Source organism: Cicer arietinum, chromosome 5 (genome assembly GCF_000331145.2).
Source record: "Cicer arietinum cultivar CDC Frontier isolate Library 1 chromosome 5, Cicar.CDCFrontier_v2.0, whole genome shotgun sequence".
Classification (NCBI taxonomy): Eukaryota; Viridiplantae; Streptophyta; class Magnoliopsida; order Fabales; family Fabaceae; genus Cicer; species Cicer arietinum.
In genome coordinates, this window is record NC_021164.2 from 4,611,478 (window position 1) to 4,635,589 (window position 24,112).

The window sequence follows — 24,112 nt, forward strand, 5'->3', positions numbered from 1 at the left end:
TTATTCATGTTACATCAATGTTATATTTTTGATAGCAAATTTATCGACAAAAATTTAACATCTTAGAAATAGATTTATGACTAATTGTAATTTTACATAGTCTAATTACAGACAAAATAGTTTATAGAAGATTTAAATTTCATAAAAATATTTATACAAGATCAATGTAAAAGATCACATCATAATTTCTAAAAATAAAAGTTTAAATATGAACAATTTTAATGACTACCTTACAATTTCAAAAATATATATTCTTTATAAAATTCAATAATTAATTTAAATTTAGAAATTTGAATGATAAATTTATTTATTCCATTTGATATAATTTAAATTATATTAAAAAAAAAACACATGGAGAAAGAATGATAGGTGGTGGTATCCCATAGGCAAATCTCCACACCACCTCCTCCTTTTTTCTCTCTCTCCCTGCAATTTCTCCTTCTTCCCTTTCTTTCTCTCTCTACAAACTCTTCCTTTTTGTTACCATTTTCCTTTCTCTCTCTCTCTCTCTCTCTCTCTCTCTCTCACTTTCACTTTCACTCTCTATTATACACGATGTAACTCTCTCTCTCTCTCTGTAACCTTAATTCTGATTTCAATGTTGTGCTCTTTCTTCGCTCGAATCCTCCTTCAACTCCTTCACAAACTTCGGTTAGGATCCAATTTCTCATCATTTTTCAATAATAATCTCAATTTTCACAACATTCTCACAATTTCATTCTCTAATTCCGTCTTTCTATTTTTAGTTTCATTACAGAATTGCTGATTCATCTTTCGTGTTTTTTTTGTGTGTGTGTTAATTGTTGCATTTAATGCAAACACTTTATTGTGTTTTGATTAATTTTCTTGATTTTTTATTTTTGTTTATTTATTTTTTATTTGTAATTGTAAATTTCAGGAACACAGTTTTCACTGTTTCATTCAGTTTGTAGCTGAATTTCAGCTTCTTTGAAACCTAAAAGATTCATATTAATTGGGAATTTTAGTTAAAAGCTTTGGATCTTTAAATTGAATACTATCACTTCCTATTCAGGTAGTAATTTTTCACTTTTGTTTATTATTAATTACTTTCATTTGATATATTATTAATTAATACTTGTTGAGCTAGGACATGGTAGTTTTATTTATTAATTAATTAGGTGGCTTATAGTAAATGTTTTTGTTCTTTTTCTCATGTTATTAATTTTGTAATAATTGTGTTCCATGATGTTGTAAATCAATATATATTAGGGTGATGGGTTGGGGGGAAAATGAATTGTGTATTAGAGTAAGGGATTGGAAATTTTTGGTTTCTCATCTTCAATCAAAATGATGCTGTTCCTGTATATATTTTACTTCCTGATTTGGTTAGGCGTAATTAATGTGATGTGAAATTGCAATAATCATAGTTGGTTTGATTTTAGTTGTCATTTTCCTGATTCACATGATATCACCATTGACTTCTCAGATCTTTTAATTCATAAGATATTGAAACTTAGATTATTAAAATTTTGTATACTTACTGCTTTTTACTGTTTACTCTCAAAGGATAGAGCTGCTTGGCTTTTATTGTGCATTTAATTATTTTCATTTCCATTTAAGAACTGTGGTAGCTCTGTTTGTAATTGATGCACCTTGATAAAGGTATTTTCTGGTTTTCTATTTTATTGTCTTGATCATTGAATTGAATATCTTTCTGTTTGTGTCTTGACGTGTCTCGGTCCCCCACACAAAAGTTAGGTTAAAGGAAATTCAGTGAATGGAACAGTAAATTTAGGATATTAATTGCTTTTTGTAAGGGTTTCATTTCATTTTATTTGTGGCATATTTAGCTACTTTAATTTGTGGTTGTAAAATGATTTGCAGACTCTATCGTTTGAGAGATGAATCAAGTGAAAACTGAGAATGAGGATGATATGCAATGCAATGATCAAACGAGGTCACAGTTGAACGATGAGGGTAATGGAGGAAGTGTTGGTGGAGTTGTTGTTCTGAAGAAAGGGCCATGGACATCTGCGGAAGATGCTATTTTGGTTGACTACGTCAGGAAGCATGGAGAGGGGAACTGGAATGCTGTTCAGAAGAATTCTGGACTGTCTCGATGTGGAAAAAGTTGTCGGCTGCGATGGGCAAATCACTTACGGCCAAATTTAAAGAAAGGGTCATTTACTGCTGATGAGGAGCAGTTGATTGCTAAACTCCATTCCAAAATGGGAAACAAATGGGCACGTATGGCAGCACACGTAAGCACACTTTGCCTTTGTCGTTGCCTTACATCTTTAGTTTTCTTGTTTCATTTTTATGTTTCTTTTTGTTTTGGTTAAATGTATCAATACACTATTTTCCATAGATGATGTCAGTGATGTTTACGTCTTCGCTGTATCTTCTTTATAACGGAACTTCCAATCTTCCATAGTTCCATATGATTCCCTGTTTTGTTTTTTTTAAACTTGTCCCTAACTATATGAAACAAGCTAATTAGATTTATGCGACTCAGCACTGTTCAACAACAAACATATTGATAAATGAATGAAACTGGTTATTTAAATAATCTCAATCTAAATATATGTGGTTGTATCCTAATAGCTGGTTTTGCGGCTAACACAAACGGTCTGTGTAAACCTATGTAGCATCGGCATTTCAAATGAAGGCATGTTTGTGTCTGACACGTGTCTGGTGTCCAACACTTGTTGGCATTGGACACCGACATGGCAACGGAACATGTAGTTACATTCAATTACTTCTATTTTCTTAATTTATTATTGGTGTCTACGTATCAGTGTTGTGTCTAGTGTCTGTAGCAGTGCTTCATAGGTGTAAACATCCTTTGATACTGAAACATTTTGTGTGACAATTTTTACACAGCAGACAGCCTTACAATATCTTTGTAGATTTTACATGATATCGTCATGTTAGTTTAAAGAATTCAGTAATCAGTATGATTGTACAGTATTTCAGAAAACATTCATATCAGAGCATCTATTCAATTTATTTGTGTATATAGTTCTCTGTAAATTTTAAGTTGTACACCTTAAATGGATTAACATAATTGCGAATTTGCTTAATCATAATCATATATTAGAAAACATGAAAACTGTAGAAGCCTAATATAAAGAAGGTTATTAACAATAACCGTTGATTTAAAAAACAATGGTTATTTATTACTCCACACTTTAGAGGATCTAAATCTATGTAAAAAAAAGGAGGATAATTGATAGATTTAGATTTCCGATAAATTTTTTAATAAAATGTCTTAAGTACTCCTGGACATTTTGGGTTTTCAAATAAAGGAGAACTATCTTCCTCCAAAGCGGAGAAGGCTATTAATCCCAACAAATCCTTGCTTCCATTATCATGTATTAATTTTCTTAATCCATGATTGTTTTTTATTATTGATTTCTTTTGGTTTTAGTTGCCTGGTCGTACAGATAATGAAATAAAGAACTACTGGAATACTCGGACCAAGAGGTGTCAACGGGCTGGCTTGCCAGTTTATCCTAAAGAAGTGCGTAAGCGACCATTTCAAGAGGGTCAACGTGGCCAAGGCACTGGTGGAATCAATGATGGTGATAGAGGGCATCATGATTTCTTGCCGAAAAACAACTATGAGATGCATGATGCAATATTTGACAATTTGAATTTGAAGCAAAATCAGGGAATCTTACCTATTGCAATTGTGCCAGAGAATCCTGATATTTCTGCTAACAGCATCCTGCTAAACAGTTTTGATTCTCCTCCATATTGTAATTCTGTGCCATCAGCACTACCTAACCATCACCATCTCCGAGAATCAACAATGCCTTTTCTCGGTTCAAGTGGAACAAACAAGAATTGGTTTTATCCTTATTACCATGTTCAGGATCATACTTCTGATAAGATTGTACAATCATTTGAATTGCATTCTCCACTTGATCCTAGTCCTTCCTCACATTACTCAATGTGTTACCTCCATTCCCTATCAAATGGCAATTCCTCCACTTCTAAGCCGACATCCAAGGCTGTGAAGTTGGAGCTCCCTTCACTCCAATATCCAGAAACCGGCTTTGGTGGCTGGGGTACCTTTCCCCAACCTCCATTGAATGAGTCTGTTGATGTATTCAATCAGTCTCCTCTGCCACATGCTGCGCTAGAGTCCGGTTGTTCTTCACCACATAATAGTGGCACGCTCGAGGCCTTAGTTTATCAGTCGAAGACTTTTCCAAATTCAAAGAACAATAGTTCTGACAAGAGTTCACATTCATCTACTGCAACTCCGGTTGACAGAGCTGAGAGTTCTGTTTTGAACATGAATGAAACAGAATGGGAAGATTACACTGACCGGGCATCTCCCTTTGGTGCAACCTCAATCCTGAATGAGTGTCATGCTGTTAACACCAATGGGAACTCATGGGATAAATTGACACCTGCTCAGAACTTTAATGGTTAGTACATTTTAATGTGGTAAACAAAGACTAATAGTTGAAAAGCCTTTTCAAATGAATTATGGTTTTGACACAAAAATCGACACAATATCGGTACCAAAAATGACTAGTTAATAGAGTTCATATACGTGGTTAATTATGTTGTGCGGATGGTTAATGAATATAACAGATGATGATACTCATTAACCATTCACCCAATGTAATTAACCAAGAATTCAAATATAATTAACCACAATTTCTAAGTGTCCAATTACATATAGATTTAAGCACCTGGAAATTGTGGTTAATCATGTTCAAATTTTGTGGTTAACCCCGTTCAATGGATGGTTAGTAAGTATCGAAACCTATTATATCCATTAACCATCTACTGAACGCAGTTAACTACATATTTGAATCCATTAACCAACTATTTGCTATTGAATTTTTAAGTCAATTGTGTGTCAAACTATCATTTCTCTTTTCAAATTTGTGTATATTTCCACATACATCTTTGGAACCATGCAAGATTTCATAATTATATGCATATTAGATGCTTTATTACATGGCTCATCGTTACATTTTCCACACACACACACACACACACACACACATATATATATATATTCTTAAAATCAGTGGTAGATTTCACCCTTAGTTTCTGTTTTTAGCTTGTCACTTGCAACAGATCTATTATAATTCCTTGTAAAAGTTGTGATGTTAGAAATTTCTGCAGGCAACAATGTGAAATATGAGCCTGTTGACCAAGTTTCTACCCCTAACAGTGAAAATCAACCCATGTCTTTGTTGAACATCACTTGGCCAGATGTTTTGTTAGCTTCAGATTGGAATGACCAGTTTATGGACCTGAGAAGAACATGACTGACGCTAATGACGACTTAATGATGACTGATGCATGTTATGAACTTTTCCTTATGCATTCATGTTATTCTTTTTACACGAGTAATCCTTGTAATATCTTTAGGTTTTGCACTTATTTTATACAATCTGGAAACTCCTATGACAATGCACTTCTGCAGGTATTTGAATAATTTGTAGAACAACATGGCACTTGAAACTTTGGATTGCAAGCTGCTAAATGGTGTGAGAATGCCTTGTATTTCTTTGCTCATCATGTTTGCTGATTGTGCTAATATTTTGTCATTGATTTGATTATCTGATCTGATCAATATAGGATAATGATGAACTTGATGTAGTATATTTTTCCCTTTTCCTCACCAATTAGAAGTTTAGAACACACATTATGGTAGTCAATCTCGATTTTGGAACCTTTTAGAATGTTTATTGACTTGTTAAGGAGTGAAAACATATGTAAAAACATTGTCTAGTTGGTCATTTGACGAGTTTGAAGAACACAAAAAATTGAAGGACAAAGGGATTCCACAAGTGAGTAAGCAATTATATGGGGTCCTTTGGAAAAGATGAATTTCATCTTTATTCTTCTCTTTTCTAGTCTTGTTATTTTTTACTCAAGGCTTAGATTTATGTCTATGGGTTGTGTATTTTGAACATGGTTGAGTAAATTATTTGTTCTTGTATTGGAAGTAACCAAATGATGTATAATAATGAAATACTTATTTCTTCCATCGCCTATGTTATTGTTCGAATCCTTTTTATTAAACAGAAGTTCAAGACTAAATAAATATCGACAATGGCATTTCTATTTGAACCTGTTCATAAAACTCAATGTTTCAGAAACTTGTTGTACAAGTTAAGAAGAATAAGAGGGATATAGCATACACTACTTTTGAGAAACCAAGTCAAGAATTGTAGTTAAATTTAGGCCATATAATGGATAGAACTTGGTATTGAGGACCAAGTCAAACTTTTGCTTTTGCTAGATTTAAAGAAGCTGAGTATTAGAAGCTACAAATTTGATCATAAGAAGAATATGTAAGACATTAAACTCTTCTAAGGCATTGTTATATTTTGTGTTTTTTGCATTTTGTACTGTTGGAACTACTACCAATGTTTCCACTTTCACCATCTGATTCTGAAGAGTCATGCATATCATCTTTTGACTTGGAATAGCCTGACATGGAAAGGGTTCTACTGTCTTTTCCCACAATGCAGCTAGTGCAACCTTCCGTTATATGTATTAAAGCTTTGACCACCTAGTAGTAATAATATGTATAAAGAAAAAATCAGAAGAGGAGATATTTTTCTTTACTGTATGAAAATGTGTAGTGTAAATGTGTAATTAGAAAGAAAATAGGACATGACACGAGCATAGTAACATGATAAATTTTAAGACAAGGTAGGATTGTAATAGATAACTTGAACTTAGTATAAACTCAAATTACTATTTTGAAGTGTCTGTGTTTAATTAGCTGTTAACAAGTTATGATGAAACTCAAAGCAAACTGATTAATTGTTCTTGTTTATTTTTGTTGACTGATTTTGCTATCTAATTTCTAATCAACCTATTATCTAGTTCTCATCCGCTAATAGAAGATCGGAAAATTCATTTTTAACTTTGTCAAATCAGATCTAAAATATAAAATTTGATAATGACTAAAAAAAATTATTGTATCAAATCCATTTCCAAAATAAATTTGGGCTTGGATTTTCATGATTACTCCCAAAATGAAATCCTGAAGTTAGATTTTGCCGATATATGAAAGTGGAAGATAAAGATATTTGTTCTATCTCATGTATAAGTGTCAAGTTTGAAATATTTATTTGTGTTTGAAATTATTTGTCATTTTAAATTATGTATTTTTTTTCTCACTATTATATGCTTATTTATTGTATCTCGATCCACCTAAATATTCCACTAACTATTATTTAGAAAGGTACATAAGTAAATGAAATTAATTTTATTATAGAAATCAGTACACTAAATTATTTAATTAAGAATTGTGCATAACCTTAAACAACAGTTAACATGAGACAAAGAGATTTACTGTATTCATATCCAATCGTTTATGAGGATCCTTGTTTAGACAATTTCCAGCTAAACGGCTCATCCAAAGGAGTTGATGACAGTCATGAGAATCAATTATCCTTTCATCAACAAGTGTTTTACAGTTCCCTTGTCTTAGTAGTGATCTAGCCTGCAACAAAGATAAATGACCAACTAAAATTTCTTGGAAGCTTGAATGAAATAAGTAATTTAGAGGCCAAATTCAGACCCCTACATTAGCAAGCTCTAAAAAAATCCAGCCCTATTTTTGTAAATTATTTCTTAAATTATTGTGTGAACAACAAATCCAACTCCGAAGAAAAATTGATAAAATGAACTATCACATTCATGGATTTCGATCAATTGCACCTATGTCTCTCTTTTGTAGTATTTCAATTATGGAATTCTTAGGGTTATAAAATTTATAGCACCTAACATATTTAGAGGCCTAAAACAAATGTTACAGTGAGGTCTTTTTAAATAAAAATAATAACACAAGACTTATATATATATATATATATATATATATATATATATATTATTACTAGCTAGTTCCCCCCACGCCTCAATTAGGTTCCTCAACAACCATTAGAAAGTAATTCCTCACCTTTTATCTTTATATCCATCATTAGGAATAATAATATAAAGACAAGTCCTAAAGAATTAAATTTTAAAGTCCTAACTTGGGTTGCTTGGCCCTTGAACCGACCTAGTATAAAGTACAATGCAATGTTTAAATACTATATTCCATATTACAAGCCGGTATCAGTGTTTGTCCAGTTAATCCATTACTTATGAGAATTTCACATTTTATGAGATATGACCTAAAAATGTAGTTATATGTGGGATGTATATCTCTCCAGACAAACATTTTTGTAGGATTGAATTAGACACAATTCAAATTTTAAGATGGTATCAAAATCTATTCAAAATTAATTACGCCACCCGTTATTGTATCATCCAAATTACATTTTAGATGTTCAATCATGAGCATGACATATATATAAATACGAGCATATTCCACCTTAAAAACCAATTTTGTAGTTAGAATCAACCCAAATTCTAATAATAATCAACAATCACATATTTTCATAACATTTTTTTGTAACTTTAACTTCCTCCAAAGTACATGACAAATGTTAAAGGTTGGTTAAAGTTTGCAAGTATAATATCAGAGAAATGCAATCACAATCACAAGTCATAAGTATTGCATTGCATCATGTATGTACTGCCAAATAGTGTTGAAATTCTTACCCATCCCACTAGACCTTTTCCTCCAAGTCTTTTGTCTGTGGTCCTCATTCCAGTTATTAGTTCAACTAAAACCACACCAAAAGAATACACATCTGTTTTATTTGATACTTTACCAAATGCTGCATATTCTGGTGCCCAATATGCTAGATTTCCAGGACATTCAACTGAACATGAGAATTCTTCACTTACAATTTTTGCCAAACCAAAATCACCCAGCTGAGAACAACATCAAAACAATTCATTTATCATCTAAAATGTATTTGAACATATTATTAGTTCCTCTTTTAATTTATAAAATACCTATTCAACTGTTACAACAATTCGGTTAAACTAAACCAAACTTTTAATGATTCGTCCTGAGCCGAACTAAATTGTTATTTATGATCCGAATCGAAATTACCTTAACAAAAAACCAAACTATAGCTTTTTTGAACCAAATTCATTCTTTGTCAACCCAACCGTTCTGAATTGCGGACAATTACAAAAATAAAAAATTGAACCAACGTGAATATTAAGACGGTTTAAAAAACTAAGAAATAAACTGAACTGTTAAATTGAATCGAACCGCATTGAAAAGAACCAAACCGTGATATATAGTTCATGAACTTAACCAAAATGAACTGGTACAGTTTGGTTCATGAACTAGCCACCACATTTCGGTTTTTCGTGTGGGTCAGTTGGTTTAGTATTCGGACAGTCCTACTGGCAGGAACACTGAACACAATAATGATATTTATACGTAGACACTAACAATAATTTGAGAAAATGAAAGTAATTGAATGTAATAACTTGAATGAGTGTCGTATTTGTGTTCGACATTAGACACCCTTTAATCTAAATATATTGTTGAAATGATTGGAAAGGAATATTGGAATATTTTCCAGATAAGCTTAGTGTAGTAAATACTAAAATGAACAATGTCAATTATGTTAAGATTACCAACCATTACTTCATGATCATGTGTAAGAAGAATGTTGTTTGGTTTTATATCTCTATGTATGATATTGTTCTGATGTAGGTATAGCAATCCTTTAGCAGCTCCATTAGCTACTTTCACCCTATCTTGCCAACAAAGAGGCTTGCGAGAATGTTCTGCATCATAATATTATTCAAATTTAGAAATGGTTGAACAACAAATTCATCTCTAAATAAATAAACGCACACAAAAACACAATCACCGATCAAGTATGAACAATTGTGTCTATGTCTCTGAAAATATAGTGATATTTGTAGTTTTTCTATGCAATGTTTAGGGTTACAAAGTAACTGTTGTATTTAATACTCGTTGTGCTATGCTACATTCGAACATCTACTTACTTATCATCTAAATATTAGAGATTTATTTTTTTCTGAAGTGAGTAGTTGAAAAAGTAAATAAATCAATGATTGATATTTCCACAACTCGTGACTGATTAAACATACATGTATAAATATAAATATCGTGACTTGTTAAACAAATGTTAATATCACTCACTCTACTCCTTCGAAATAGTTTACTTTAGAGGAGTCCGATCCAAATATCAGGAGAAGCATACACTCATATATAATTACTAAGTTAACGTAGTGCTTGGACTCAAGCAGTTAATGAACTTCAGTTAAGAATGGATTATTCAAGACACCCTGGATTCAAATACTGACTAGAACAAACCTAAGCTAGACTTTTACTTATCTCTCGATCGAACTCCGATTTACCAGGAGAACCATACACTCATATATATTTACAAAATTAACCTAGAGGTTGGATTCAAGCAGTTAACGAACTTCAAATGAATTGTTTTGACAACCTGAATTTGAATCTTGACTGGAACAATCCTTGATCACACTTCACTTACCTCCAGAATTATTTAAACCCTTTTCTCTTGAGGATCAGAAAGTTAAGACAAAATAAAATTTTCGAAGTATGAATTTATTTTAATATCATACGTGATAAATGTTGGTCTAATGAACCATTGCAAACAAATTCATAGACAAGAAGCCTATGGTTTCCTTCAGAACATGATCCAAGCAACACAACAACATTTTCATGTCTTGCTTTACTTAATGCATCAACTTCACTCTTAAACTCCTTCTCTTGTTTATAACTTGCATGTATACATTGCTTAACAGCAATTTTTTGTCCATTAATCTCTCCTTTGTAAACAGAACCAAATCCACCTTCTGAAAGAAAATTCTTTATGGAAAAGCCTTGTGTGGCTGCATGTAACTCAGCATATGTGAAATCTCTTCTTGTGTAATCAAGTTTTGGTCTTTTGTTGTAGCAAATTGAACAAACATAATTTTGTGTAGGTTGTTCAATTATTTGATGAGAGTGAGACATTTTTTGTTTTGTTTAATGAATAATATTCTTTTGCTAATGTTGTTTCATTTGAAGGGTTGTTTAAGTATTAGAGCCCCCAAAAAAAATGGACTTTGTAATATACAATTTTGGCACTAGGATTCCAAGGGATGCTTAGTGGATGATACAATTTTTCTTGTTTCTTTTATATTATTTAATTGTTAATTTTTTTCGTTATTTAATTGTTATTATTTTCTTGTTGTTTTTTCATTATTTAATTGTAATTGTGAAACTTAGGGCTCTTCCCTTTTGTTGGTTGGCCAAAAATCTATGCTTAATTAGAGTGTCATTTATTTTAATAAAATTAAAGTCTCATCTATATTTTATACTATAATATAAAGGGAATTAAAAAATAATTAGCTATTTTGGTTGGCATTTTTTGTATAAATTTGTCCTTACAATTCTTTTCCAAATTTAGTTTTAATTTAAAAACATATATATGCTAAAACTAAATTTTAAATAACTTCAAATAATATAGATTATATCAAATTGAAACAAAAGAATTAAATTAAAATGAATATTATACAATAAAATATGTACACTATGAAGAACAATTGTGTTTGTCTTTTAGCTACTTCATAATATAGCTGTGATTTCTGTTATTGTATTTCATTTTTAAAAAAATACCAAATTAAAAATTTAATTTATTAATACACATTGAAATCGAAACATATTTTTAATTTTCTTATAAAAAATATTTTATTTTTGTAAAATATATACTTTTAGCTACTTTTTGGGCTTGTGACCACTTATTTCACCAAAAAATATATAAAAATAAATAAAGCAATATGTTAATCTAAACAAATACATCATTAACTAAGCAATAGTGTTAATGCTCTCAAAATTATTTTCATAATTTGATGAAATAAATCCAACCAACTTGATTTGAATTATTTAACAGCCAATGCCACTTTTAAAAATCAAGAAAAAAAAATTACATATAGTATGTTTTGGCTACTTGTGATAATTATGGACCAATAAAATTGAACTCATCTAGATTGCCAAGTATGGAAAAAAAAATTGTTGAAGCAACATAGTTCAAAACGAAGAAAACTCCAAAGAGGGAGTCTTGGTTTGGTGATATCTATTTGGATTTAAGTATTCAATTATTTTTAAAGGAATAGTCATTAGAGCTACATTGTTGAAAACAATGATTGACAACTTCTATACAAGATTCCAATATAATTAGAATAGTAATCTTGAAGAGATTGACATATTAAAGCAAGAAGGACCATTGGAGCTTAGAATATATATAATTACATATTTATTTGACAACTCTATTTTATTATACAATTGTACCCCCATTACGCCAAAAATGACATTTAACAGCGCCCCTTTTACAACGTTTGCTAAACACAAGCGCTGTTGTAAATATATTTTAAAAATAACGGAGCCTTTTACAGCGCTTTTGTTGATAAGCGTTGTAAAACAAGCGCTGTTGTAGGTCATATAACGTGTGCGCATAACGTTATAAGGCTTTTACATCGCTTGTCAAAAAAGCGTTGTAAAATGAAGCACTTTCGCGTATCAGTTATAGCGCTTTTTTCACAAGCGCTGTAAACACATGCGCTTTCAAATATTTGAACTACCTAATACAACGCTTTTTTCACCAGTGCTGTAAAATACATGCGCTTTCATTGAATTTAACTACCTATTACAACGCTTTTTTCACAAGCGCTGTAAACTACATCTGCTTTCATTGAATTTAACTACCTATTACAACGCTTTTTTCACAAGCGCTGTAAAATACATGCGCTTTCATTGAATTTAACTACCTATTACAGCGCTTTTTTCACAAGCGCTGTAAAACACATGCGCTTTCATTGAATTTAACTACCTATTACAGCGCTTTTTTCACAAGCGCTGTAAAATACATCTTTCAAATAATTATATACGTTGGGAACCCTAATATCCTCTACGTACTGTGCGACTATCTACGTTGTCTCAGGTATTTTTTACACATGATCTGTTATGTTTTGTTACATATATATTAAATCTACTAAAAATTGTTATATATATATATATATATATATATATTAAATCTCTTCTACACATGATCTGTTATGTTTTGAAATTGTCAAAAATTGTCAAAAACTCATACCACATGATCTGTTCTGTTTTGAAATTGTTAGTTGATATTGGTTTCTTTTTGAAACTTGTTGATATGTTTTGAAAGCTTATTATTTTTGTAACTGCATTTATATAGGTGGTATAATATGGATAGGAAATGGATTTCAGCCAATCGATTGTCAAAAGAGTATGAAATTGGAGTGAAGGAGTTTGTTGAGTTTGCAGTGAAGAATGCAAAAGATCCAAATAGAGTAGTTTGTCCTTGTTTAAAATGTTGTTTTGGAAAACGTGTTAGAGAAGATGAATTAGAAGGACATCTAGTATGTAATGGAATTGATCAAAGCTACACATGTTGGATAAGACATGGTGAGAAAAAAAAAAAGGAAACATTAATTTTGAGAATAGTTCGACATATGCTTCAACTGACTTCGATACAGATACATATGAGCCGGACCGAGTTGATGAGATTGCAAAAGCAGTTGAAGAAGATCTTCGAGATTGTCCTAAAATGTTTGAAAGTTTGTTGAGTGATGCAGAGAAAGAATTATATAATGGTTGTACTAAATTCACAAGACTGTCAGCGATATTAAAGTTGTACAACTTAAAAGCGAGTAATGGATGGTCTGATAAAAGCTTTACAGAATTATTAACACTCATAAAAGATATGTTGCCAGATGATAATGAACTTCCCAGTCGAACCTACGAGGCTAAACGGATTTTGTGTTCTATTGGAATGAGTTACGAAAGGATTCATGCGTGTCCTAACGATTGCATTTTATTTCGAAACGAATATGAACTACTTAAGGCGTGTCCGAAATGCAATGTCTCTCGATATAAGAAGAAAGAATCTACTCCAGCAAAAGTCGTGTGGTATTTTCCTATAATACCAAGATTTAGGCGCATGTATCGCAGTGAAGAAGATTCAAAACACTTGACATGGCATGTATCGCAGTGAAGAAGAGATGGAATGTTTCGACACCCTGCAGATTCCCCACAATGGGCAAAAATTGATCACGAGTATCCTGAATTCGGGATAGAGTCCAGAAATCTAAGACTTGCACTTTCTACTGATGGAATGAATCCACATGGTCTTCAAAGCATCTCACATAGCACGTGGCCTGTGATTTTGGTAATATATAACCTACCTCCATGGTTATGTATGAAGCGTAAGTTTATGATGTTGTCTCTGTTAATTTCTGGACCCAAACAACCGGGGAATGATATCGACGTATACTTGACTCCTTTAATTGAAGATTTAAAAATTATGTGGGAGACAAGTGTGGAAGTTTATGATGGGTATAAGAAAGAATGTTTCAATTTGAGGGCTATGTTGTTCGGCACAATTAATGATTTTCCAGCATATGATAATTTATCAGGATATAGCATTAAAGGTCAGTGTTCATGTCCTATATGTGAAGAGAGTACAAATTGGATGCAGTTGAAACATTATAAGAAGAATGTGTTTCTTGGACATCGTAGATTTTTACCTTATAGTCATCAATATCGTGGGTGGAGAAATGCATTCAATGGAAAATCAGAGGAAGGTAAAGCTCCTTTAGCACCGACTGGATATCAAATACTTGAAAAAGTACAAGGTTTGACCAATAAATTTGGCAAACCTTTTGCGGGAGAGCTGGTCAAAACTGGGTGGAAGAAAAAGTCAATTTTCTTTGAATTGCCATATTGGAAGTCATTGTATATAAGACATTTCCTCGATGTGATGCATATTGAAAAAAATGTATTTGATAGTGTTATTGGTACGTTACTCAATGTTCCAGGAAAGTCTAAAGATGGCGTCAACGCAAGATTGGACTTGGTCGATATGGGAATAAGAAATGAATTGGCTCCAGTAAAGAAAGGAAATTGCACGTATCTACCTCCAGCCGCTCATACTCTATCTAGAAAGGAAAAAATTGTTTTATGTAAATTTCTACACGAAGTTAAAGTTCCAGAAGGATACTCTTCGAACATTAAAAATTTGGTTTGTATGAAAGACCTCAAGTTAAAAGGTTCGAAGACCCATGATTGTTATATTCTAATGGAGCATTTGCTACCAATAGGTATACGTTCCATTTTACCTGAAAAAGTTCGACTAGCCTTAACTAGATTATGTTTTTTCTTCAGGGAAATTTGTTGTAAAGTGACCGACCCTCAGAAATTATCGACATTGCAGAGGGAAATTGTTGTTACTTTGTGTGAGCTTGAAATGTATTTCCCACCATCGTTTTTTGATATAATGGTTCACCTTACTGTTCATCTGGTTAAGGAGACACAACTTTGTGGGCCAGCTTATATGAGATGGATGTATCCGATAGAACGATATATGAAAATATTAAAAGGGTACGTAAACAGTAGAAGTCGACCAGAAGGTTGTATTGCTGAACGATACATTGTTGAAGAGGCTGCTGAATTTTGTACTGAATATCTGTCCAATGTTGAATCCATAGGGCTTCCCATGTCTCGTCATTCGGGAAGAATATCAGGAGAAGGGATAATTGGAAGGAGACTACTGACTATATCAAGGACATAATGGGAGCAGGCACAATTGTATGTTCTGCACAATGATGATGAGGTTCAATCGTATGTTACAATACACATGGATCAGTTATCTCGTTTGAACATGAATAGGAATCAAAATTGGATAACTCGAGAGCACAATCGAAGTTTTATAACATGGTTAAAAAATCACATAAAGTCAAAATTTGATATAGACCCCGGATCAATTTCAAATAGATTGAGGTGGCTAGCAAATGGTCCGAGCTTACATGTCTTTTCTTACACTGGTTATGTTATTAACGGCTACGAATTTTATACCAAAGAACAAGATGATCAGACCACTATGCAAAATAGTGGAGTCACTCTCGTAGCTGAAGCGATGCATGTCTCAAGTGCAAAAGACAAAAACCCAATATATGCAAATCTATCATATTTTGGGGTTATCGAGCGCATATGGGAGTTAGACTACACAATGTTTCGTGTTCCCATATTTGGTTACAAGTGGGTCGATAATAATAATGGCGTTTGGATTGATGAGTCGGGATTCTTGCTTGTCAATTTTAATAGGGTGGGATACAAAGACGAGCCTTTTATTTTAGCGTCGCAAGCTCAACAAGTGTTTTATGTCACTGATCCTTCTGATGATAAATGGTCTGTTGTCCTATCGACCAATAAAATAAGTGATGATAACAATATTGATGAAGATGTTGGTAATGATCTTTTATTTGCAACATCACAACAACCACATGAAATTGATTCAACTGATGATGGTTTATATCTTAGAGATGATCATGATGAGGGAATTTGGATTAATCCATCGTTTCGTATTGTAAATGGACAAACAAATGTGAATGTCACCAGGAAAAGAAGAAGGGCATCTTAATGTATATGTTTAATTGTTTTATATAAGCTATGCATGTAATCTGAACTGTGTTATTGTAAATATGCATGTAATCTGAATTGAGTGTTTTATACTAAGTTCTGATTAATTTATTTTCTGATTAATTTATTTTCTGCTTATATTTAGCTTGATTTGAGTGTTTTATACCAAGTTCATGTAACAATGAGTGTTTTATATTTAGCTTGATTTACATGAACTGAACTGAATATAAATTAGTAATTTACATGAACTGAACTGAACTGAATAGAGAGATTCTCTTTTGCTCAGTGCATATATATATATAGATTCTTCAGAATACTCATTTCTAATAATTCATCATCTCCTAAAGTATTGTGATAAAGACAATGATAACAATATTTTTAATCCAATAAACAATGATAAAAAGGTTTTTAATGTCATCCCAACCCAAATAAACCAAACACAAAAATAAAATAAAGAGACATTTTACAGCGCTTATCTTAAAAAGCGCTGTAAAAGATCCTTTTAAAAATAAAATAATGAGTGTTTTATACCTTTTACAGCGCTTTTCACACAAAGCGCTGTAAACGACTCTTTTGAAAATAAGTAAAAAAGACATTTTACAACGCTTATTTGACAAAGCGCTGTAAAAAAGCTTTAAAAATAATATTCATCAGACACCTAATTTCTTCAAACACCTTGTACGCATCATGGGAATCCAAAAAACATCAGACACAAACCCATTTCTTCAAACACCTTGTACGCATCATGGGAATCCCCAAAAACACATTGTTAACAAAAACATCAGACACAAACCCATTTCTTCAAACACCTTGTACGCATCATGGGAATCCCCAAAAACACCAGACACAAACCCATTTTTCGCAACATGGCAATGATCCTGAATACCAATTAAGTTTCGATTTAAGAAGGAAAGAGAATGTAAAGAGATAAAAAGGGTGTTGAGGTGGAGATTGAATTGTGAAAGAGTAAAGCCTTTTAAAAAATTAAATAAGGACGCCTTTTACAGCGCTTATTTGAACAAGCGCTGTAAACGGGTTTTATATATAACATAATAAAACAAATGAGGTCTTTTACAGCGCTTATTGGGAAAAGCGCTGTAAAAGAGCCTTTTAACAAATTAAATAAGGACGCCTTTGACAGCGCTTTTCAAACAAGCGCTCTAAAAGGTCTAAGCCTTTTAGAGCGCTTTTTAAACAAGCGCTGTAAAAGGGTTATAAAAAAGCGCCGTAAAAGGGTTACATATATATAACAGTAACCGCTTCAGTTTCCTCTTCATTACGTAAACTTCACTATCATCTCAACCTTCATCGTTTTTCTCTTCTTTTGCAAACCCTATCATCCCGTCCATTACGAACCTTATTTCCACGATCATCTCCTTCATTTCGAACCTTATTTCCATCCAAGATCATCTCTCCCATTTCACACAATATATTTTCATTGAAATACGTAACCCTCATTACGTATTTCTTCAATACCGTATTTCTGTGAACCATATTTTTGTGAACTTTCTGCGTTCCCTCTTTTCTTCACATTTCATCTTTCTTCGAACCATTATCCAGGTATTGATGTTATTAATTTTTTGTAATCATTAAAATGCATGTTGAGCTTGTTTAAGATATACTGATACATGTTGAGCTTGTTTATAATAATGCATGATGCATGTTGAGCTTGTTGATGTTATACTAAACTGCATGTTGAACTTGTTGTAGTTAAATGGATACAAACAAAGATATAGAATGTCAAAATGAAGAAGTTGGCACCTCTAAGACTTATGAAAAAGAAGTCAAACGTGGTGCAACTATCATGCAAAAAGTCATTAAAGCAAGGAGTAATGGCATTAAATTTGAGGTATACTATACTCTGTTTGCTGTGTGTTTTTTAATCTTTTTAGGGTTTATGGCATGTACTTACTATATGAGTTTATTAGGTTGGCTGGAACGAGAGTGGTCAGCCAGTTGACCCCAACAGCTCCATGTTTGTAAGCTACATTGGGGCTGTTGTTCGTCAAAATGTCCCAATAACAATAGACAACTGGAGAGATAAGGCGTTGAAGGATGCCAAAGATATCATCTGGAATGACATTCAAGTAAATATTTTGATCTACTCTTTTGTCATTTATAATTTTTTTTCTGTAAAATACATTACTTATAATTGTTTTCATTGCAGACCACTTTTGTTCTTGATGAGGAACGAAAGTCATATGTTTTGAGAGTTGCTGGGAAAATCCATCGTGGATTTAGATCCCATCTCTCAAATTTCTATCTAAAAGATAGAGAAGGAAACACAAATGCTGAACCTCCAAAGATATATCAACATTATATATCAAAGGATGAATGGAGTGCATTTGTTTCCAAACGTTCTGACCCGGCGTTTGTCGTAAGTGATTAATTTATTAGCATTTGTGTTTTATTATTCATATTCGTAGCGTATTTTAAATTTTTACACAATTGCTATTTTTTTTTATATAGAATATTAGTAAGGCAAATCGCGAACGGGCAAGCAACCCAAAACACCCATACAAGAAATCACGTATGGGATATGCACGCCTTGAACAACAAATTGTAAGTAATTAAACATCACTTTTATATAATGAAGTAATTTGTATTATAAACTATAGTGTGTAACTAATTTGTATTATTTTGTTTATGATTTTAACGAATAGAGAAAAGACACCCAAGCCGATCAACCCTTGGGTCGTCATATCTTATGGAAGGAAGCGCGTGTTAACAAAGAAGGAGTGGTTGATAATGAAAATGTCAAGAAAGTTGTAGAACTTTGTGTAAGTATATTATCACTTTAATATTTTTTAATATTGTATTTTAAAAATGCTATTGAACTTATCTTTTTAATGTTACATGTATTTTAGGAAACTATTGAACAAAGTTCTGAAACTCAAGAGGGCAACAAGGATACGTGCAGGGACATTCTTGGGAAAGTGTTTAATGTCCCTGAGTATTCCGGTCGAGTGAGGGGGAAAGGATTTGGCGTAACTCCCAAAAGCTTTTTTCCTCAAGAGAAGCGCCAAAAACCTTCCAACGAGGAAGTATTAGAGAAGCTCAGAATCTTATCGGAGCAAGTGGCACTCTTGGTGAATACGAATAAAGACAAGCAACTTCCGGTTCAGCTCCAACCTGAAATACAAATGGAGAGTGAAACCGGGAGTTGCAACGTCGGTTTGAAGAGTATTCCCGAGGTAATTAATTACTTACTACTTACTTGCTTATGTAATTACTTATGTATTAAACAAACTTATATATTAACTGTACTTATGTTTTAACTATTGATGTAGGGTGTCACTACATGTGTCCTATACTTGTCCTCGCCGACTCAACGGAAGGTGGGAAAAGGAATATTGCACAATACTTCGGGAGAAGTATTGCACAATATTCCGATCCCCGCGGGCCATGTCAAAGTATCGCCTACGGTTGCTTTCGAACCAACTGCACCGTTGCCCATACCGGACAACGATGGAGATATGAAGTTCTTAAGCGACGCTATTGGCAGTTACGTGGCATGGCCCACACACCTTGTTGCCCTCGAAAAAAAGATTCCCAAGGACAAATCAGTTACATCTCCCGAAAAGGTTTGTCACATTTATTGCCTAAGGTTTTTTATTTTTTCAGATTCAATAAACTAACATTTTACCTCATTTTTGTAGGTCCAAATAAATAAACCACCCCTACAGCCAAAAAAAGGCAGCAAACCTCAAAAATTGGAGGTTAATAGGGCTGCCAAACTACAAAGGCTGGAGGGTAATAAAGCTGCAAAACTTGCAGCAACAAAAAATCTAGATCGGGGAAAATCGGTCGCTGCTGCTGCTGCTCCTAATAAAAGTCAGCCACGCCTTGGTAAATACGGGGCGTGTCTTGACATCCAAATAAAAAGGAACATGGGCAGCAGCAACGATTCGCCCATCGTACAAATGAATAAAGACATCTTTGGAGATGAGTATATTGAATACCTCGAAAAGGAGCAAATGTACGATCTTCTCGAACATAAGGAGCTGAGTGTTACTGTAATCAGCTTGTACATAAGGTAAAAAATACTTTTAATTGCATTTATTTGTAATTAATTAAATGTATTGGTAATTAATCTAGTTTAAAATTTTCATTGAAGGTTTTTGTACGAGAAGGTCGTGTGCACGAGGAAACTGTCAAATAAATACTCATTCTTGTCTCCGCATAAGATGTCGATGTTCAAACTCGATCCAGACAATGTAAAACACTACATTGTAGATATGTTTTTAAGAAATAAAGAAAGTGATAAATTGTTCTTGGCACCATATAATTCAGGGTACGTAATTTTATCTTTTTTAATTGATGAGAATTTAATTTATTAGTTGTCTATAAACAAAATTGCTTAACCAATTTTTTGTTGTTGTAGGGCACATTGGGTGCTATTTGCAATCAATGCGGTCTCTGAAGTGATATACTATTTGGATCCCGTGCACGGCGATTACACCAATCACCCCGGAATAAAGAATATGCTCGACACGTAAGTAATATTCATTTATTTCTTACATATATATATTTATATATATATATAAATATTCATGCTCTAATAATCACATTTATTCATTCGATAGTGCCTTAAAAGTTTATCGAGCTCAAAGAGGTGCTAAAGTGTCGAAGCAGAAGTCTAATAACATTACATGGATCTCAATAAAGTGCCCTCGTCAAACAAATAACATCGACTGTGGGTACTACATATTGAGATTCATGAAGGAGATTGTTGAGAAGAATAAAACTATTATCCCAGAAACGGTACGGTATTTGCATTATATGATTTTCATATATAAATTATCTATATATTTGATACTAACTTAATATAATATGTTCAATTTTTATATTGCAGTACTTTGACAATTCCAGTCCATCATACTCTGAGGAAGATCTGATGGAATTAAAGGAAGACTGGTGTCAGTATGTGCTTGACATGCAAATTATTTGATTTTCTGGGAAATAGTTTGCTGCTGGGCAAGGGATCTGAATATTATATGGTAGCTAGTGCATATTATGTATATTCTATTAGTTATTATATGTAAATGATCATAGGACACAATATATGAACATGCATATGGATCTGAATGTAGTTTAGGTTGTAAATTAGGTTATATATATATAATTAGGTTGTAGATTAGGTTATATATATATGTATCTGAATGTAGTTAATTAGGTTGTAGATTAGGTTATATATATGTATCTGAATGTAGTTAATTAGGTTGTAAATTACAGAGTTACAGAGTTACATATATGTTAATTAAGTTACAAAGTTTTGATTTCTGTTCTACTGATTGTGTGAACTGCTTATGGTATTTGAATATGTTTTGTTGTTGTGTGAACTGATTGTGAACTGATTTTGGATCAAAATAATTTTGGATACAAAGATAAAAGACAACACTTTCTAAAAAAAATGCCATAAAAAGCTAAAAAGCGCTTTTCATTTCAAATAATTAATTTACAGCGTTTAAAAAAAAAACACATTTTACAGCTCTTTTTTTGAAGAAGCGCATAATGGGTGTGCATTTTACAACGCAATAATGGGTGTGCATTTTACAGCGCATTTGTTAAAAAGCGCTCTAAAAGTAGACCCATAACTCATATAATGGGGTGCAATTTACAGTGCTTTGTTAAAGAAGCGTTGTAAAATGTGCATAACAAGCGCTCATTATATTTACATGTTTTATAGCGCTTTTGTAAAAGCGCTGTTGTATCTTTTACAGCGCTCGATTCCACAACGTTTTTTTTTTTTTTTTTTGAAAAAGCGCTGTAAATGGATTAAAAAAAGCGCTGTAAAATGCAGTTTTTCGCGTAGTGCCCTCTTTTCTTGGTATGTGTCCAAATATCAATTTTGATAGTAATTTGTCTTGAGAAATTTTGTTTGTTTAAATTAGCACACTATACTTCACAAATTTATAATTATAACTTATTAATGTACATCCATAAAAATTAAATGCGTGTAAAAAATCTTTATATCTTAATCTTAATATATATAAAGTAAGGTAGTGTAATTGTAAAAAATTTCCATCCAAATTGAGAGTATTTTAATTATATTATATATTAATTATGAAAATAATATTACTAAGATTATTATTATTATTATTATTTAATAATAAATAAATTTATCATTTACAATGTAAGTAAAGTCTATTATTTAATGGGTGATCAACTTTTGTTACTACTTTTTTTTAACGAAACTTTTGTTACTACTATTACCTCTATTATTTATTTTTATCTATGAAGTAAGGTAGTTGCAAGATTTTCCCGTTCAAATTGAAGGTATTTTAGTAATATTAAAAATTAATTATGAAAGTAATATTATTAAGATTTATTATATTATTAATGTCAAAAAGAAAAAGATTTATAATATTACGATTTTATTATTTAATAATAAATAAATTTATTATTTAAGATGCAAGTAAAGTCTATTATTTAAAGTGTCATTAATTTTTCTTACTTTGTTTTTAATAAATTTTTTGTTATTACTATTACCTGTACTATTTATATATTTATTTATAAATAAGTAAACATTTATTTATAAAAAGTAAACTTTTAATTGAATGCATTATACTAATATCCATTTTATATATATATTGTATATTTTCTATTATAATTAATTCTGTATATAATTAATTATATACATAAGTAACTATATAGATTATATATAATTTAATATATAATAGCCTTTGGAATTTATATTCACTTAAGAGAAATAGGAATGTACATCGTCAATGTGTAAGGCAATTTCACATTAGTAGTTAATATGGACCACTGATTTTATTATTTTATATCATGATTGTAATTTCTTTTAATCAATAACTATATAATCATGATGTAATCTGTCAATATAAAATTATTTACACTAATCCTGCATGATCATTATACCTTTAATTTAATACTTAATAGGTTGTTTTCAATCCATCTAAAAAAAGTTGTTTCAAAAGCAAAAGCAAAAGCAACTCTAATTTTGATTAATGTGCATTGAAAATATTGGAATATGTTGCAACAAAAATTTTCATCTATTTGTTTTCAATTTTACTGGTTTTAGAACTTTTTTTTTCAAATTTTTACAATGATACATTTTATGGGACAAAATTTTAAGAGTATTTTTTAATGTAGTCTTTTTTTATGATAATCAAATTGTCTTTCCATACTCTTTGTGGGTTCATCCATATTTCAATGTTCTATGCAACTCTTCCAAATTCTCCATCCAACTCTTTCTCTACTTTCCTCTTATATCGTGTGAAATGAATATTAAATATTTTTTATCGTATAATTTACAAGTGAATCACTTGATTATATTCTCAAATGGTTAGAAAATAAAATCAATTTATTGAAGCGGTTAATGAGATTCAAGTAAGACTAGAAATAAAATCACCATTTAGGCTTATTATATTTGTTTATCAAATTTTATACACCATTACAAATTCTTTTAAATACATTGAATATCCATTTCTTTTTCAAATTTTAAATATTCATTCAAAAAAGTTTAAACTCAGCATCTTAAATATCCATTTATTCAACTCTCATTGCAAATTGTTAAGAAACTTTCTATTACAATTGTTCACAACGATAGTAAAGAAATCTGTATATGATTGGTTGGACACGGTCTTCTAAGATTTACATTCTTATTACCTCTACAATATCGGATTATAAATACTACTTTAAGGTTTGTTCCAATGATTTTTTTTGCCCAATATTTTATAATAGGTGCATATAGCACATCTTCTATTTTTTTAGAGTTTTTCATATTATTATTATTATTATTATTAT

The 24,112-nt window shown here is 31.7% G+C and overlaps 2 protein-coding genes across 3 annotated transcripts; one reads left to right on the forward strand and one right to left on the reverse strand.

Moving 5' to 3' along the window:
- Positions 1–371: 371 nt before the first annotated feature.
- On the forward strand, positions 372–5,508 carry LOC101499054 (transcription factor MYB65-like). Of its 2 annotated transcripts, XM_004516467.4 has the most exons (5): positions 372–651; positions 899–1,033; positions 1,846–2,222; positions 3,392–4,400; positions 5,113–5,508. In XM_004516467.4, the coding sequence occupies exons 3-5, from the start codon at positions 1,863–1,865 to the stop codon at positions 5,256–5,258; spliced, it is 1,515 nt and encodes a 504-aa protein (XP_004516524.1). In that variant the 5' UTR covers positions 372–651; positions 899–1,033; positions 1,846–1,862; the 3' UTR covers positions 5,259–5,508. The 2 variants fall into 2 exon arrangements, with proteins under 2 accessions (XP_004516524.1, XP_004516525.1); XM_004516468.4 differs by lacking the exon at positions 899–1,033.
- Positions 5,509–6,319: 811 nt separating this feature from the next.
- Positions 6,320–10,888, reverse strand: LOC101502867 (proline-rich receptor-like protein kinase PERK8). The gene is made up of 5 exons (XM_073368162.1): positions 10,480–10,888; positions 9,500–9,648; positions 8,557–8,772; positions 7,304–7,453; positions 6,320–6,511 (listed from the first exon to the last, which is right to left on the reverse strand). Exons 1-5 carry the CDS (start codon positions 10,871–10,873, stop codon positions 6,320–6,322), a joined length of 1,101 nt encoding a protein of 366 aa, XP_073224263.1. The 5' UTR covers positions 10,874–10,888.
- Positions 10,889–24,112: the final 13,224 nt, after the last annotated feature.